At 39.2% G+C, this 17,765-nt stretch overlaps 1 protein-coding gene across 7 annotated transcripts in view; it reads right to left on the bottom strand.

Annotated features, from left to right (window-relative positions):
• Positions 1-326: 326 nt before the first annotated feature.
• The window catches only part of Gip (hydroxypyruvate isomerase-like protein Gip), a 179,430-nt gene continuing 161,991 nt past the window's right edge, over positions 327-17,765 (bottom strand). For 4 of the 7 annotated variants that reach the window (XM_068383195.1, XM_068383194.1, XM_068383196.1 and 1 more), the window contains exon 7: positions 330-767. In XM_068383195.1, coding sequence (XP_068239296.1) covers positions 676-767 — 92 coding nt within the window. In that variant the 3' untranslated portion in view covers positions 330-675. Of the gene's footprint in view, positions 768-17,765 lie in introns of all 7 variants that reach the window. The other 3 variants (XM_068383191.1, XM_068383192.1, XM_068383193.1) reach the window with 3 other exon arrangements.

Genomic DNA, 17,765 nt, shown 5'->3' with positions numbered 1-17,765 from the left:
CGAACAAAAACCTTAGTGTTGTTGTTGTTGTTGGGGTATTAAAGCCAACACTTCTTGCTGGCACGGGCCTTTCTATCGTTCGGCCCGTAGTTGATCAAACGCAAAAAGTAGGTAGTAAATTAAAAGATTGCCCAGCCTTACTGCTGGACACGGGCTTTTGCGTAGCAGCCCGTAGAACCTTAGTGGATAATACATTGTCCTATTTAATTATTCAACTTTTTTCATCATAACCTTGATAATATCCATCATTCAAGTTTTCATATATTTTTCTTTTTTTAATTTTTCATTATCATAGGTAAGTTAAACTGATTACAGATTTAGCTTTTATTTCATTTTACTCTCAAAATATGTTTTATTTTTTTTTATTTTTCTTCCCCTTAACTTAAGTAACATAACAAAGTCCCATAGATGTACACCTGTTTACATAATCCAGATGGCAATCTAGAAGGTTCTGTAATAAATGAAAATGGATTTCCTTTAGAATGAATAGTAATATCTGACAGCATACACAAGATTCAAAACTAAGGTAAAAATACAGACACTAAGTTATAAGTTTCACCAAAATACTGTTTGCCTCTTCTTCGGATGATTCAACTCTAAAGTTTAAAGTCAAACATATGTTAATCTCACACAACTTTTTTTTTTCTCCATCAAGAAATGCTGATGTAAATATATTTAGAGCTGCAGCGAACATCTGTCGATCCAGTCCAGGGAATTCTCGGAGATAGTCGATGGCTTATATTCGGCGCCGACGTAGCCGTCATACCCTGTGACACAAAGAGAGAATAACAGTTATTAAAAAAATATAGAGACAGTCTCTCTCTCTCTCTCTCTCTCTCTCTCTCTCTCTCTCACTCTCTCTCTCTCTCTCTCTCTCTCTCTCTCTCTCTCTCTCTCTCGTATTTTCGTTGTGTGCCATGCAACGCTTTTAACATTCTAAATTTAAATCTTATAGTTATGTTCCTTAGCCTTTTTTACGCTAAATGCAAATAATAACATTAACAGCATTACTACGAATGACAAAATAAACAGTGTCAAGGATCACTACAAAAAGTTAAATACTGAATAGCAACAAAAACAATAACAACCTACAAAACAGCAACTATAACGCCTAACATGAATATCAATGAAACTAAGTTTCAATGACTTGAGTTATATTTCCCAATTAATGTGTGAAGGTCCACAAACCAGAGCATTACTGCTGCCGGTTCAAAGCCCAGTTGGCCAGGGCACCAGCCACCCGTTGAGATAATACCGCTAGAGAGTTATAGAGTCCTTTGACTGGACAGACAGTACGGAACTACATATTTTGATTCTTCTCTCTAGATACATCTCACTTTCCCTTTGCCTACACATGCACCGAATAGTCTGGCCTATTCTTTACAGAATCCCTTCTGTCCTCATACACCTGACAACAATGAGATTACCAAACAATTCTTCTTCACCCAAGGGGTTAACTCATCATCACCATCATCATTACCTTCTCCTCATACGCCTATTGACGCAAAGGGCATCGGTTAGATTTCGCCAGTCGTCTATATCTTGAGCTTTTAATTCAATACTTCTCCATTCATCCTCTCCTACTAAACGCTTCATAGTCCTCAGCCATGTAGGCCTGGGGCTTCCAACTCTTCTTGCGTCTTGTGGAGCCCAGCTGAACGTTTGATGAACTACTCTCTCTTGGGGAGTGCAAACAGCATGCCCAAACCATCTTCATCTTCGCCCCTTCATGATCTCATCCACATATGGCACTCGAGGAATCTCTCTTATAGTTTCACTTCTAATCCTGTCCTGCCATTTAACTCCCAATATCCTTCTGAGAGCTTTGTTTTCAAATTTACATCTACTGGAGATTGTTCCATTGTCATACCATGAATCATGTCCATAGAGTAATACCGATCTCACTAAACTGATATATAGTCTGATTTTTATATGTAATTTCAGGCAATTTGATTTCGAATTTTCCTCAACCTAGGCATTGTCTGATTTGCTTTTTTTTAATCTTTCATTAAACTCTAATTCTAAAGATCCTGTACTGGAGATAATAATTCCTAAATACTTAAATGATTCTACCTCATTAATCCTTTATCATTCCAATGATATTTCGTCTTCCATTGCATACTGTTCTCGTCATCTCTGTCTTCGTCTATTTATCTTGCACCCAACCTCGTGTGATATTTCATGCATTCTGGTAAGCAAGCATTACAAATCCTGTGAAGTTCTGCAAACAAGGACAGCATCATCAGCATACTCCAGATCTGCTAAATTCCTATCACCAATCCAGTCAAATCATTCTCCACTATTTCTAACTGTTTTATGCATTACAAAATCCATGAGGAGGATAATCAACATAGGTGACAACACATTTCCTTGGAGTACTCCGCTGTTTACTGGAAATTCATTTGATAACACTCAATTAACATTAACTTTGCACTCGTTATGATCATGAACAGACTTAATCAAATTTACATATTTAAGAGGAATTCCATTGCTGTACAACATGTCTCAAAATGAAAATTTGATCAGTGCAACTTCTACCTTTTCTAAATCCTGCTTAGTCATCTCTCAGCTTTTCATTAATCTTTCTCTCTAGTCTCTTTAGAATTAGCATACTATATATCTTCATAACAACTAACGTAATTGTTATGCCTCTGTAATTACAATCAGTCAGGTCTTCTTTTTTTGCTAATTTCACCAACACTCCTAACCCCCATTCATCAGGTTTTGCCTCTTCATGTCACATTCTACAAAATAATCTTTTAAGTACTCTGGAAGTCATTTCATTTTCGACCAGTATCATCTCGGCAGTTATTCCATCGTATCCAGGGGCATTCCATCTCTTTAGTTTTCTTAGGATAGCTTCGACTTCAAACACACTGAATTCATGCATAGGCACATCAAGGTCTTCATCAGCTTCAGGTATATCAATCAAATTATTCCCTTAATATCTCGTATTCATAACCTCACTAAAGTGTTCCATCCAACGTTGTCTTCATCTTCTGTTGCTATAACAGATCCATCTCTCTGTTTGATGGGTATATACTTCTTCTTTGCCCCCATAGATATTTACTTAATAATTCTATGAGCAATCCTTACACCATAGAAACTTCCTGAATTCATAACTTTGTCAGCCTCATCTGCTTTACTGCCTAAATATTCTCTCCAGTCATTTCTGGCTTTTCTTTTGACCTCACTGTCAAAACTGGAATACTTAGCATGCTCTACCTTGTAATTTTCGTTACTTCCTCGAAAACTTTCAACAATCAATTTCTGTTTTTGTCTCCTTTTTATAGTATGCCAAGTATCATTTGATATCCATGGCCTTCCCCGTGTAACTGTGTGTCCCAAGACTTCACTATCAACTGACTGATATATGTTCTTAATATCACATCATTCTCCATTAATTGTCTGTTCTTCGTCTCTTAAAGTTTCTAAGGCTGCAAATCGATTCCTACATTCAATTGTAAATATTTCTCTCTGCTCTTCTTCTAAAAGCTTAGTTGTATCAAACCTAGGTAAACTATCCATCTTTCTGCTGGGTGCTTTCAGTTTTAATTTCAGTGTGGCAATGAGGACCTAGTGATCACTACCAATATCGACACCTCTATAGGTTCTTACATTTCTCAGAGTTCTCCTTCTCTCTTTATTAATGGCAATGTGATCTATCTGATTTTTGAGAATGGCACATGATGAAGTGCATGTATACTTGTGGATGTTCTTGTGTTGAAAAAGAGTACCTCCAACGACAAGATTGTTTGCTAGACAGAAATTTATGAAATGTGCTCCATTTTTATTTGCAACTTCGCCAAGACCCTCGACACCCATCACATTCTCTATCCCTTATTTATTTCTTCCAACTTTGGCATTACAATCGCCAATCACAATTTTCATCTCTCTCTCTCAGGGATCTCATCTATTACCCTCTGCAATTCTTCATAGTATTAATTTTTCCTTTCTTCAGGGGAATCATTTGTTGGGGCATAGTAAACTATAATACTCATATTGCACTGCTTTGATTTGAACTTTACTAGTAACAATCTACTATTTACAGCTCTCCACTCGGTTAATGCCTTTTCTGCTCCTGGTGTCATTATCATTCTTACCCCTTCTCTTCCAACTCCATCTGATCTTACTGGGTAGATATATATTGCCTTGGTCTAAACTTTCCTTACCAATCCCCTTACATGTTTCACTTAGGGCCAAGATAGACTAAATATATGTCATTAATTCACTCTACACTTGCTGTAACTTCCCAATCTGATTCATGGTTCTAACATTCCAATTACCTATTTTCAATTTTTCATTGGTATTTATAAACCGGGAAATTCTTAGCACCCTACTATGTCTGGGACTGGTGGCCTTTCTGTCATCTTATCTTTCCATGACTGACTAAATCCATAGAGGATTCATTGGCTAGATACATCAAAGGATAGCCAGTTCCTTGTGATGCGCAGTGCCTATCTAACTAGGGCCAGTGACCCCTGCTGGTCCACACCAATTCTAGTAAGATCAACCACCTGGCATCATGAGTAAAAGCCGGAGAGACAGTTTGTCAATCGCCTTAAACCCCATCCATGACACTGCTTCCAGTGACTTCATCGAGATTTGGGGGGGCATTTCCTCCACACCCAAAGCTCTCATTACCCGGAGAGACAGTTTGTTAATCGCCTTATACCCCATCCATGACACTGCTTCCAGTGACTTCATCGAGATTTGGGGGGGGGGGGGGGCATTTCCTCCACACCCAAAGCTCTCATTACCCGGAGAGACAGTTTGTTAATCGCCTTATACCCCATCCATGACACTGCTTCCAGTGACTTCATCGAGATTTGGGGGGGGCATTTCCTCCACACCCAAAGCTCTCATTACCCGGAGAGACAGTTTGTTAATCGCCTTATACCCCATCCATGACACTGCTTCCAGTGACTTCATCGAGATTTGGGGGGGCATTTCCTCCACACCCAAAGCTCTCATTACTCCACCAAGTTGCTCATCCACTTCTACAAGTATAACCGTTGGCAAATATGGATTGCTGAGATATACCGCCTAGCACGGTAAATACCGCCTAGCAAGGTATACCGCCTAGCATGGCAGACCATGTTCTGTAATTGTTCAATTGCTACTTTCCTCTTGGTAAGTGTAGAAGAGATTCTTTAGCTATGGTAAGCAGTTCTTCTAGGAGAAGGACACTCCAAAATCAAACCATTGTTCTATAGTCTTGGATAGTGCCATAATCTCTGTACCATGGTCTTACACTGTCTTGGGTTGGAGTTCTCTTGCTTGAGGGTACACTCAGGCAAACCATTTTTTCTAATTTCTCTTCCTCTTTTTTGTTAAGGATTTTATAGTTTATAAAGGAAATATTTATTTTAGTGTTGCTGTTCTTAAAATGTTTTATTTTTCCTTGTATCTTTTCCTCACTGGGCTATTTTCCCTGTTGGGACCCTTAGGCTTATAATATCCTGCTTTTCTAACTAAGATTGTAGCTTAGCAAGTAATAATAATAATAATAATAATAATAATAATAATAATAATAAATGGGGAGGGTTGCACCAGGAAGGGCATACACCAGCCGTCCGTACTTAAACAAATCAAACATGCGGGTCACAAATCCCGTTTCCATACTACAACGGTAGCGGCCAAGGTGAACAACAAGCGCTTCTGGACTCTGGTACTCTTAGCCAGTAGGGTATTCATCATCTCCTCCTACGCCTATTGATGCAAAGGGCCTCGGTTATATTTTGCCAGGCGTCTCTATCTTGAGCTTGTAAATCAACATTTCTCCATTCCTCACCTCCTACTTCCCACTTCATAGTCCTCAGCCATGTAGGGCTGGGTCTTCCAAGTCTTCTAGCACCTTGTAGAACCCACTTGAAAGTTTGGTGAACTAATCTCTCTTGGGGAGTGCGAAGAGCATGCCTAAACCATCTCCATCTACCCCTCACCATGAACTCATCCACATATGGCACTTGAGTAATCTCTCTTATAGTTTCCTTTCTAATCCTGTCCCGCTATTTAACCACCAATATTCTTCTGAGGGTTTTGTTCTCAAATCTACAAAATCTGTTGGATATTGTTTAATTGTCATACAACGACTCAATGCCCATACAGTAATACCAATCTCACTAAACTGATAATAGCCTGATTTTTATATGCAGGGGATTAGTGGAAATTATTGGCCTACTGCTGAGACAAGGAGAGAGGAAAGTTGTTGAGAAACCAGCGTGAAAGGAGGAAGGGTAAGAACGTCGTGGTGAGATTTGGAACTTTGATTGCGGGAGCCATGACTGGTGAGGGGAGAGAACTAACCGATATGATGGAATTGAGGAAAGTGGATATAATGTGTGCACAGAAGACAAAATAGAAGGCGAGTAAGGCAAAAATATAGATGGAGGTTTCATTTTTTTCTGTCAGGGTATTTTGGAAGGAGGAATGGTATTGAGGTCATTATAAAGGCAGAATATACTAAAAGTGTGTTGGAGGTGAAAAACAATGAGTGTGAAGTTGGAAATTGAGGGTGTAATGATTAAGGTCATTAGTACATAAGCCCCTCAAGCTTGTTGCAGTGCTGAGAAAAAAAGAAGAGTTCTGGAGAGAGCTGGATGAACTGATGGATGGTACTCCAAGAGAAGAAAGAGTGATGATTGAGGTAGACTTAAATGGTCATGTAGGTTGAGGAAATGTTAATGATGGAGAAGTATATGGGCATAAATGACCAAGGAGAAAGAAATGCTGAGGGACAGATGATAGTGAGTTTGCCAAAAGAATGTGCTGCTGTTTTGAAAACTTAATTGAATAGGAAAAATTAATACAGGGTAACGTGCAAGAGTGGAGGAAGGTCCTCACAGATAGATTATATTATGTGTTGGAGGTGTAATCTAAAAGAAGTTATGGACTGTAAAGTGGCGGCTGGGTATTGTGTTGCAAAACAGAATCGAATGCTGGCATGTGTGATGGCCCAATTTGTAAGGAAAAGGAAGACTGTAAGAGCAGAACCAATGACCAGATGGTGGAAGATGAAAAATTGAGTGTAAAACCAAATTCAAGGAGAGATAGTGTAATACAAGTAGTGCAAACTTTGATCAACAGTGAAAATCTACTGAATGCCTATGGAATGACAGCAAGAATAATCAGCGATGTCAGGGATGACAAAGAATGAAAAAGAAACTTGGTGGAGGAATGAAGAAGTCCAAAAATGTATAAAGAGAAAAAGAATGGGAAATCTTAAATGATTTAAGCAAAGAGATATTAAGAGTGGGGGTAAATGTAAGAAATGGCAAGAAGTTAACTTGATGAAAAGCAAGGGATGAAGAATATGATGAGTTATATGAAAGGCTCGATAAAAAAAGAGGGATAAAAAGATTTGAACAGATTGGCCAAGCAGAAAGATAAAGCAGGAAAAAATATACATCATACAAGGGTTATAAAAGATGAAAATGGCAATGTTCTAACTGATGATAGGTGGGTGCTAAATAGAAAGAATACTTTAAAGATCTCATGAATATGGATAATGCAAGAGAGAGATTGGTTTTAGCACTGTGAACATATAAGGAAGTACGTGTAATGTTAGATGGAAGCAAGGAATGCTTTGAAGAGAAAGAAAAAGGGTAGGTCAGTGGGCCCAAACCATAAAACTGTGGAGGTGCTTGGGAGATGTAGCAGTGAGGTTCCTGACAAGGATGTTCAGCAGAATCTTGGCAGGGAAGAGAATGAGTAAAGAGTGGAGAAGGAGTATCCCGGTGCCTAACTGCAAGACAAGGGAGATAATCCGAGTTGCACAAAAGACCATGGGATAAAGGTTTTAATCAACAGCCTGGCAATCTGGGAAGGAGTAGTAGAAGCTAAACTGGAGGCACAGGTAATAATCAGGGGCCAGCAGTATGATTTCATGGCTAGTAGGAGCACTTCAGACGTCATATTTGCTTTGCAAATGATAATTGAAAAATATTGAAAGGACAAAAAGAATTGCATTGTTTGTGGACCAAGACAATGCTTATGATAGGGTGCCAAGAGATGATGTGTGGTATTACATGAGGAGCTCTGAAGTGGATGAGATGTATGTGAGGTCAATGCATATGTAGAATAGTCAAACAACAGAGGCATGTGCTGTAGGCACAGAAGAAGGGTTTAATGTTGAGGGGGTACTGCACCTGGGATCTCTTAAGCCCTTTCCTACTTGCAATTAGTATGGATAGATTGACCAATGGCATTAGGCAGGAGTCTAAATGGTCTATGTTATTTGCAGAAACCATAGTGATCTGTGGAGAGAGTAATGGAGAGGTTAAAGCAAATCTGGAGGTATGCACTTGAGAGGAGGGTTATGAGAGTCAGCCAAAGTAAGAAAGATTATATATGTGTAAATGAGAGAGATGGTAGTAATACAGTAAGATTGGAAGGAAAAAAAAAAGGTGGATGAATTTAATTATTCAGGATCTACTATACAAAGTGACGGTGGTTGTGATGGGGAGGTGAGGATGAGAATTCAAACTGGGTAGGATGGGTGTAGAAGAGTATTAGGTGCAGGATGTAACAAAAGGATATTAGCAAGTTTGAAAAGGGAGGCCTATAATGTGGTCGATTTGGAGACCATACCTTTAACCAAGAAGCAGAGAGGAAAATTTCAGAAATTGCAATGTTGAGGTTTACACTGGGGGTATCGAGGAAGGATAAGATCAGAAATAAAATCAATAAAGGAACGGCAAAAGTCAATAAGTTTAGAAAGAAAACAAGGGGAGCAAAACTAATGTAGTTTGGCCACGCAGAGGGAATCCTGGAAATGTCCAGAGTTTTCGACTCAACAGAATTAGTTTTGCTGGTGTGAGATGTCTGATGATGCTACATGATTTCCTGTGTTTAATGTTTGGAATATAAATGTGTATTTCATTAATGGAAATTGTTATTTTGTATCAATTTAGAAACGTTTCTCCTTTTATTAATATTATCATTTTGTTTGAGAGTTGTGTTCGGAGTTCAGACTCGACTTAAACTTGAGTAGTACTGAGATTATTACGGTTTATTGAAGATATTTGTCATTAATTGACTTATTTTGTCATCTATATTATTAATCATTTCCTCTTTCAATCTACAGATGTCTCCTCTGTTTACTACCATACGGACAAGTATTTATTTCATAATTGTATTTATTAGGAATAATCCCTCGAATGGAGTACTAGTTATGTTTAAATTCAAGATCTTAAAATTATTACTATGTTATGAGTGGTAACAGTAATCATTTTTATGTCAGTAATGTAACAGAAATGTGGATGCCGGTGAATTTGGTGTACTGAATATAATAGATAATACGCACCATGCACGTGTAATGTATTGTATTTTAGTGTAACGTCATAGAAATTAATTGCGAAAATAAAACATGTTAGGTGTTAAATTTGGAAGATTCTAGAAGAGAGATGTGACGTTTATAAAGCATGTGGCGACCTTTGAAATGAGTCTTACTCCTTAAATTATATTTGTCTTAGTTAACAAGGATATCTTTTAGAAATTGTTTTTATCAAATAAATAGAAAGAAAATTAGCTACTTCCTATAATATTATGAAAACGGAAAATACTTTCACAACGATCCTTACAAGAAGTATTTTGGAACTAGGTACAGATCGCGTGACAATATTAAGATTCGAACTAAAGAGGGGTATATAAGCGGGAGGACGGGGTAAAATGACACGCAATCTTGTTGGACAACAAGTGAATAAGGCGACCTTGCCTGGTCTCTCTACTGAATCCTTGTCTATGAAAGATAAGGTTCCCCTCGGTTTCTGAAAGAGAATTCTCTGGTATACCTCTGTTCTTTCGTAGCTCAAAGCATGATAAATACTAGAAGTTTTTAAATCTGGTACCAATTTAAAAGTGTTGCAATACAGATCAACGTTTTTGTCACTTGATTCCAATAAGAGTTAGGTCTAGTACACGCTGGAATGATTGATAATTGCTATTATTGAATAACCTGTAAAATCGATATTTTTGTCACTCAGTCTATCATGATGCCTATCTTTTGTTTATGCATCCCTTTCATTACCTTCTGTAGACTGTAATGGGCAATTTCTCTTGCCTCTTCTCTTTCTCTTTCTTCTCGTTCTACCATCCTCTTCAACTTAATCAAATTCTCTTCCGCTGCAATTCGTCTAATCTCAGCATCTACGTTCGTTTCCACTTTCTTTCCTTCAGTTTGTGGGTCATCTGATACTTGCATCTCTATGAAATCTGCTTCAGCCTTCTCCAAAAGGTCGCGAGCTGCTGCAATATCTTCTTTTGGCAACTTCCTTTAGTTTATCAATACTTCTAAGGCTAGACACTTTATTTGGGCTTTAATCATTCCACCACTTGCATGGCCACCACATGCCATTAAAATAGCGAGCCACTGAGATTTAGTTACATTAGTTTCTGACAATTCCTGAACAATTGGGTTTTCCAAAAACTCCAGTACATTTAATTGTGCCATTTTGTGCTTTACAAACAATTATACCTCTCCAAAAAAATATATCTTAACTCTACAAAGAATCCTATCAACACTAAGCTGATCAAACCTTTAATCGAAAACACAGCCCAGTTATCACCAATATTTAAAACAGACTCGCTCAATCCTAGGGTCTGAGCACCAAAAAATATACATTATTACGACTAGCCGATTATGTAAATTCCCGAGCTCCAAAACTCACCTTCTTTATATTACACAATTTGATACATGAGAGAAAAAACCTCCGAGCTCAGAGAATAATATGCAACTCCAAAACAATTATATATATGAAAACTGAATATCTAAAGGTCTCTTTATGGTACACTCAAAACAAAAACTGGGTAATTAGTTTACTTTTAACGGGAACTATTCTTATTTTAGTTCTTAGTCAGGCGATACGAGCAAAGCACTGAGAAAAGTATTGGCGATCAAGATAATGCACATTTTACAAAAATAAATATATTCTATAAGAAATAACAAATTCAAACAAATTAACACTAAAAGTAAATCACTCAAAATATTAAATCTGAACTAAACCTTAGACTAAGACAAAAAGAAAGAAACTTTAAAAAAATTATACAATCACTTGTTTCACTAGAAATTAATTCATAAAATTATATAATTTTGATAATTAATGAAAAAAGTTGACACTTTATCACTATAAAAAATAAATCAAATTTACACTTACATATACTTAACTGTTACTCTTATGTCCTTGGGCTCACGCAAGGTTACCGAATGGTTAAACAAAATAGATACATTTCACAGTTTAACCAAATTACACAGGGCCAGTCACAAAAACCAATTAATTTTCATAATAAACCAGTGCTCACATATACATGGCACTTCTTATAATTTAAACCACAGAAATTTCAATGTTTAGCAACACTATTCACATTTGAGAGAAAACACTATGCACGTTGAAGAGGAAAGCACTATGCACGTTGGAGAGGAGATACGTAGTGGCTGAATAGATGCTGGAGAGGACTGTCGGACGATGGCTCTTCTGAGAGTTAGGCTGGATTCCTCTGTCACCCGAAAATTTCTAGCAAATCATTCACGCAGTGTGGGGGCATGACTCTAGTGGGGTAAGGTTGCCAACTTGGTAATGTGAAGAATGGGTATTATCGTTGGATGGTGAGGCAAGTATCTCAGCTAACTCTGCCCACCTCCTCTTGTAATATTGAAAAAAAAAAAGATTAAACTTTAGTCTAGATTCTAGAACCTTCAAGCCTCTTCCAACCATGTGGAAACATGATGCAACCCCTAGCGGGTGTGTTGTACAGCATACCTTTCAACAAGTTTACATAAGGCTTTGTAACAAAACTATGCGAAATGAAAATATAATTCTTTAAACACGAAACTGGATGAAAATACAACTAAAGGAATGACGAAAGTCTTATGTAATTTACATATATTACTTAATCCTACGTGAATGGAACTCACCTTACGAGCTGGCTATAAATCTCTTAAACACTTAAATAGAATACATGAATAAAATATTCTACTTTCATGAAGACCAGCTTCGTAAGAATATATTTGGGCTTGAGCCATGTTATCTTGATAGAAGTTCCTGAATGGCAGCTTCTACTTGGGATATTTCTCCGAGTGATATACCAGAGAAATTTTACCTTATTATTAGTATTATTAATTGCTAAGCTACAACCCTAGTTGAAAAAGCAGAATGCTATAAGCCCAGGGGCTTCAACATGGAAAATAACCCAGTGAGGAAAGGAAACAAGGAAAAATAAAATATTTTAAGAACAGTAATATTAGAATAAATATCTCCTACAGTATATAAACTATAAAAACTTTAACAAAACAAACAGAAAGAGAAATAGGATAGCATAGTGTGACTGAGTGTACACTGAACCAAGAGAACTCTAACCCAAGACAGTGGAAGACCATAGTACAGAGGCTATGGTACTACCCAAGACTAAAGAACAATGGCTTGATTTTGGAGTGTCCTTCTCCTAGAAGAGCTGCTTACCATAGCTAAAGAATCTCTTCTACCCTTACCAAGAGGAAAGCAGCCACTGAACAATTACAGTGCAGTAACCCCTTGGGTGAAAAAGAATTGTTTGGTAATTTCAGTGTTGACAGATGTATGAGGACAGAGGAGAATATGTAAGGAATAGACTAGACTATTTGGTGTGTGTGTAGGCAAAGGGATAATGAACCGTAACCAGATAGAAGGATCCATTGTAGTACTGTCTGGCCATCAATGGACCCCATAACTCTCTAGCAGTAGTATTTCAACGGGGGCTGGTGCCCCAGCCAATGATTAAAGGTTATCATGGAGTTCTAACCTCCGGAGTGAATATCCCAAGAAATATCGTGTATAAGTCAGAGACGTGTTAATAACAAGTCATGGTTATCCTTCCCCGATTAGAGTCAACTTTGTCTCGAAGGATAAGGGATAGGTAGGATACGTGAGCGAGAGATCTGTTACAACTCCGGATCTTAATGTGCTACAACTAACATGTTTCCTGTTGAACCATTCCTTTTCACAGATGTCATCTTTGACGGTTGCTTGGAGTTTTTCTGCCTGTTATTCTAGCTTTGTGAGTGATTAAGCGATCATGGATGCTTCTGCTTCTTCCTCATCGACTAAGTTGAGTATCCTTTTCTTGCGTGTGAGAATTTTGCGTCTCCACCCCATTTATTTTTCGATTTGCATGCTTTTATTATTCTGTTGCCGGCATGAGGTCGGCTCTATTGCATCATGTTTCCGAATCGCTCAGAAATGCTTAGTTATTTAGTCATATTATTGTAGGAATATGTTTTATATTATTCTTTTACAGCATGGTTTGATTATGGGTATCCCAATCCCTTTTTATGGTGTTTCTTGTGTGTTTTTTATTCAGCATTGACTTAGGGTAGCTCCACCCTGGCTGGCGGCCATGCCTGGTAAATTTTCACTTGTACACCATCCCCCTCTTTCACTTAACCTTACTGGTTTTGTGAGGCTAGCCATCCTCTCATGCTGATTGACAAGTCTCAGCAGGGAGCTGTGGTCCTGAAGGTCTCTCTGGGAGTTGGATAGTGTTTTACAGTTGCTTCTTCCTCATCAACTAAGTTGAGTACCCTTTTCTTGTGTGTGTGAGAATTTTTGTCTCCACTCCATTTATTTTTCAATTTGCATGCTTTTATTGTTCTATGGCCGGCATGCCGTTGGGGCTATTGCATCATGTTTCAAAATCGCTCAGATATGCTTATATATTTAGTCATATTATTGTAGGAATATGTTTTACATTATTCTTTTACAGTGCAGTTTGATTATGGGTATCCCAATCCCTTTTTATGGTGTTTCTTGTGTGTTTTTTATCAGCATTAACTTAGGGTAGCTCCACCCTGACTGGCAGCCATACCTTGTAAATTTTCACTTGTGCACCATCCCCTTCTTTCATTTAACCTTACTGGTTTGGCGAGGCTGCCCATACTCCAATGCTGTCGACTCGTCTCAGCAGGGAGCTGTGGTCCTGAAGGTCTCTCTGGGAGTTGGATAGTGTTTTACAGTTGTCTTAGGGTGAATGTTTTCACTTTCCACTTAGCCTATATGTTTGGCAAGGCGGCAAAGGTCTCGGAACTTGTTCCCTGTGTCTACTTTTTTTTTACCCATTGGAACGCATTACATCCTGTTCTAATGCTGACAAGTAGTCCCCATTGTGCCACCTTACCCATTCTTAGGCTTCCCTCTTATTCTATGGTGGGCCATGCCTGGTAAATTTTTACATGTGCACCATCCCCTTATTTCACTTAACCTTACTGGTTTTGTGAGGCTGCCCATCTGCCCGTGCTGTTGACTCATCTCAACAGGGAGCCATCCTCATGAAGGTCTCTCTGGGAGTTGGATAGTGTTTTATAGTTGTCCTAGAGTGACTGTTTTCACTTTCCACTTAGCCTATATGTTTGGCAAGGCGGCACAGGTTTTGCGAACTTGTTCCTTGTGTCTACTTGTTTACCCATTGGAACACATTACCCCCTGTTCTAATGCTGACAGGTAGACCTCTTGTGCCACCTTACCCACTCTTAGACTTCCCTCTTAGGTTTTGGTGGACTATGGCTGGTTGTGAGGACTTGCCCTCTACACTCTATCACTGCAGACCCCTTAGAACACAAATTCCTGTTTTAATGTTGGTCAGGGCACCAGCCAACCATTGAGATACTACCACTAGAGAATTATGGGGTCTTTTGACTGGCCACACAATACTACATTGGATATTCCTCTCTGGTTATGGTTCATTTTCCCTTTGCCTACACACACACAGTGAATAGTCTAGCCTATTCTGTACAAATTCTCCTCTGTCCTCATACACTTGACAACACTGAGATTACCTAACAATTCTTCTTTACCCAAGGTGTTACTGCACTGTAATTATTCAGGGGTCACTTTCCTCTTGCTAAGGGTAGAAAAGACTCTTTAGCTATGGTCTGCAGCTCTTCTAGGAGGACAATCCAAAATTAAACCATTTTTCTCTAGTCTTGGGAGTGCCATAGCCTCTGTACCATGGTCTTCCACTGTCTTAGGTTAGAGTTCTCTTGCTTGAGGGTATACTCAGGCATGCTGTTCTGTCTTGTTTCTTTTCCTCTTGTTTTATTAAAGTTTTTTTTTATAGTTTATATAAGATATTTATTTTAATGTTGTTACTCTTCTCAAAAATTTATTTTTTCCTTGTTTCCTTTCCTCATTGGGCTATTTTCCCTGTTGGAGCGCCTGGGCTTATAGCATCTTAAGTTTCTAACTATTGTTGTAGCTTAGCAAGTAATAATAATAATAATAATAATAATAATAATAATATTGTGGCAGTTATGCCTTCCTGTCATGCTGCCTCAATAATTTCTGAGTCCCCCATCATCACCCTTCCCTTCCCCTTGTGCCTGCTAATGTGTTTACCTACTGTGGAACCTTGTTCTCATCCCTGTCTAGTCCATGGTGGCTGAAGTACTCTTCGTCACCGTCCTTGGACATGTTAGCTTGCAGGCTATCTATCCTGGCCCTAGGTGGGCGAGATTTTTTCCTTCCCTGGACTAAATCTCTCTGCCACCTTAGAGACCACCCTTGGGTGTTTTTCTCTGCCCCTTCCCCTTGCTGGTTAGGCCATAACCTGATTCTACTGGGGACTACAGTTCCTCTTGTCTAGTCATCTTACTCTAGCTATTGAGTTTTTCCCTAACCCAATAGGTAGGCTAGGCTTGCCTGCACAGTTCTCCCTATGGCCTAACTTTATCAAGGCAAAGAGTTGGTACCCTTTGGGAGTTCTCCTCTGCTGCCTTAGCAGTTGCCTGTTCTGTGTCTGCAGCTTCCCATCCTGTGCTATGTTACTCTTACTGCGGAGTCTTGACTCCTTTCCCTGGTTAGCCTATCTTGGCAGAAGTGTCGCCTTCTGTCTCTGCTTCTGGTCTTGTCAGCATGAGTCCTTCTAGCACTGGCTGTGTGTTGGCTATGGGACATTCCCTCTGCCGTCTTAGCTGCAGCCTTAGACTGGGCATCTGCACTTTCCTATCCTCTTCCATATCTGAGGAACATTGTCCTCTGAAGTTGGTCGATTGGATCCCGCCTGGTTGTCAGAAGACCCTTTGAATTTCCAATTCTTAGCGTCTTGGCCGTCTTGTACGGCTCTCATTATCTTACGGGATTGACTAACCAACTAGCCTTTTGTTCATAAGTTAATGATAATGATCAGGTCTTGGCAGGGTCCATTATTAGCTGCCTTTCGTTCTTGTACCTCTCTCTCTTAATGTGGACCCTTCCCTATAGAAGTGTCCACTCTCTTCCTGCCGACTTATTATCTTATAATATGAGCCATATTTTAGTGGTAGGTTTAATTATGTTAGGATTAATCTTAAACATTTCTTTATATGTAAAATTCTTATGTAGGATTAATCTTAATAAATATATTTTTAATGATGTGTACTCATAGAAATTTTTTCTTCTTTACAATTTGCTGATGAAATGGAGTGTTCACCAGTCACCTGTACCAGGCCGGTAAAGTTTCCAAGGGGTCGGTTGCAATCTCGGAACCCACTGACTGCCAGGTTTGCAAAGACCTCCTCCACTCCGGCTTCCACACCACCAACGTCTCCTTGGTCGTTCAAGAACGGAGTCTGAAGGGTCAGAGGGTTCCAGAAGAGCTCTCAACAAGGTGCCCCTTACCTTCCTTCTATGGAACTGAAGGACCTCCTCTTTTCCAAGGCCGAGTTGACCGCTGTTTTTGGTTACCAATTACCGACTGTTCAACTCCCACTGGTATGTATAGATCATGTGGATAATGAAGGTCGGGACGCTCTGCAAGTCATGAGCCTAGATGCCGACAACATGTCAACACCTTCTTCTGTGTCGTCAGAGAAGGAGAGGATCCTGCTGACCACGGAAGCCTCTGAGGAGTCATTGGATGTACCTTGGGTGAGTACAATTACCAGTGCTTCTTTAGCATGTTCCCCCATCCCTGCTGCTCATGCCCCAGCTTCAACCTTTACACCTGTCCCAACGATAGGCAAACCTTCGTTTCCTAATCAAATGGAATTTATGGCATCCATGAAAGCTTTCATGGAAAACATAACCCACAAACATGAATATTCTCAAGCAGACCTTATGGCGAGGATAAAAGCTTTATAAAAGGCACCTGCTTCAAAGGCTCCCCCAGCTTCGAGCTTACCAGAATGCACAGTTAAGAACCCTTGGCGTTATGCTGAGCATATGGCCTTAAGTGAAGGGTACCTCCACATCGGAGAAGGTTTGGGTTCCAAACCAGTCTCGGACTTGGAATTCTTCCCATCAATCGATAATTATTATTACTGCTACATAAGGCTTAACTCGGAAGCATCCATTAGGGATGATACAATCCCTAAGGAAACTATCATCCTCGACCATAGCAAGGCTCTAAATCTTTTGGTTAAGGAGCTGAAGACGGCCAAATTCACTAATACTCAACTTTCTCCTTTTGGCAGGAAGCAGGTCACTTTTGTAGCCACAAAGGACACTGTCTTCCCTTTCGCCTCTAAAAGCTTGGAGGCAGTAAAGAAAACAGTAGTGGAAGGTAGACCATTGCCAGTGCTAGAGTAGTGCAAACGTGTCTCCCTAGCACTTCCTTATGATTTGGAGTTGGGAGGATGTTCAGCATACCTTTACTGTTGGAAAACTAGATAAGGACATCGGAGGCAAGCAGTTTAATAAGAAACTGCCTAGAAATCCCGAATCCCTTTTAAGGGAAGAATTGGAAACTAAAGAGATACGATCTGCCTCTTTATACTTCCAATCTTATCTACAGATGCTTATTGGAAACTATTCCAAATC

Source organism: Palaemon carinicauda, chromosome 11 (assembly GCF_036898095.1).
Source record: "Palaemon carinicauda isolate YSFRI2023 chromosome 11, ASM3689809v2, whole genome shotgun sequence".
In the NCBI taxonomy this organism is placed as follows: domain Eukaryota; kingdom Metazoa; phylum Arthropoda; class Malacostraca; order Decapoda; family Palaemonidae; genus Palaemon; species Palaemon carinicauda.
This window is presented reverse-complemented; position numbering and strand designations above follow the sequence as displayed.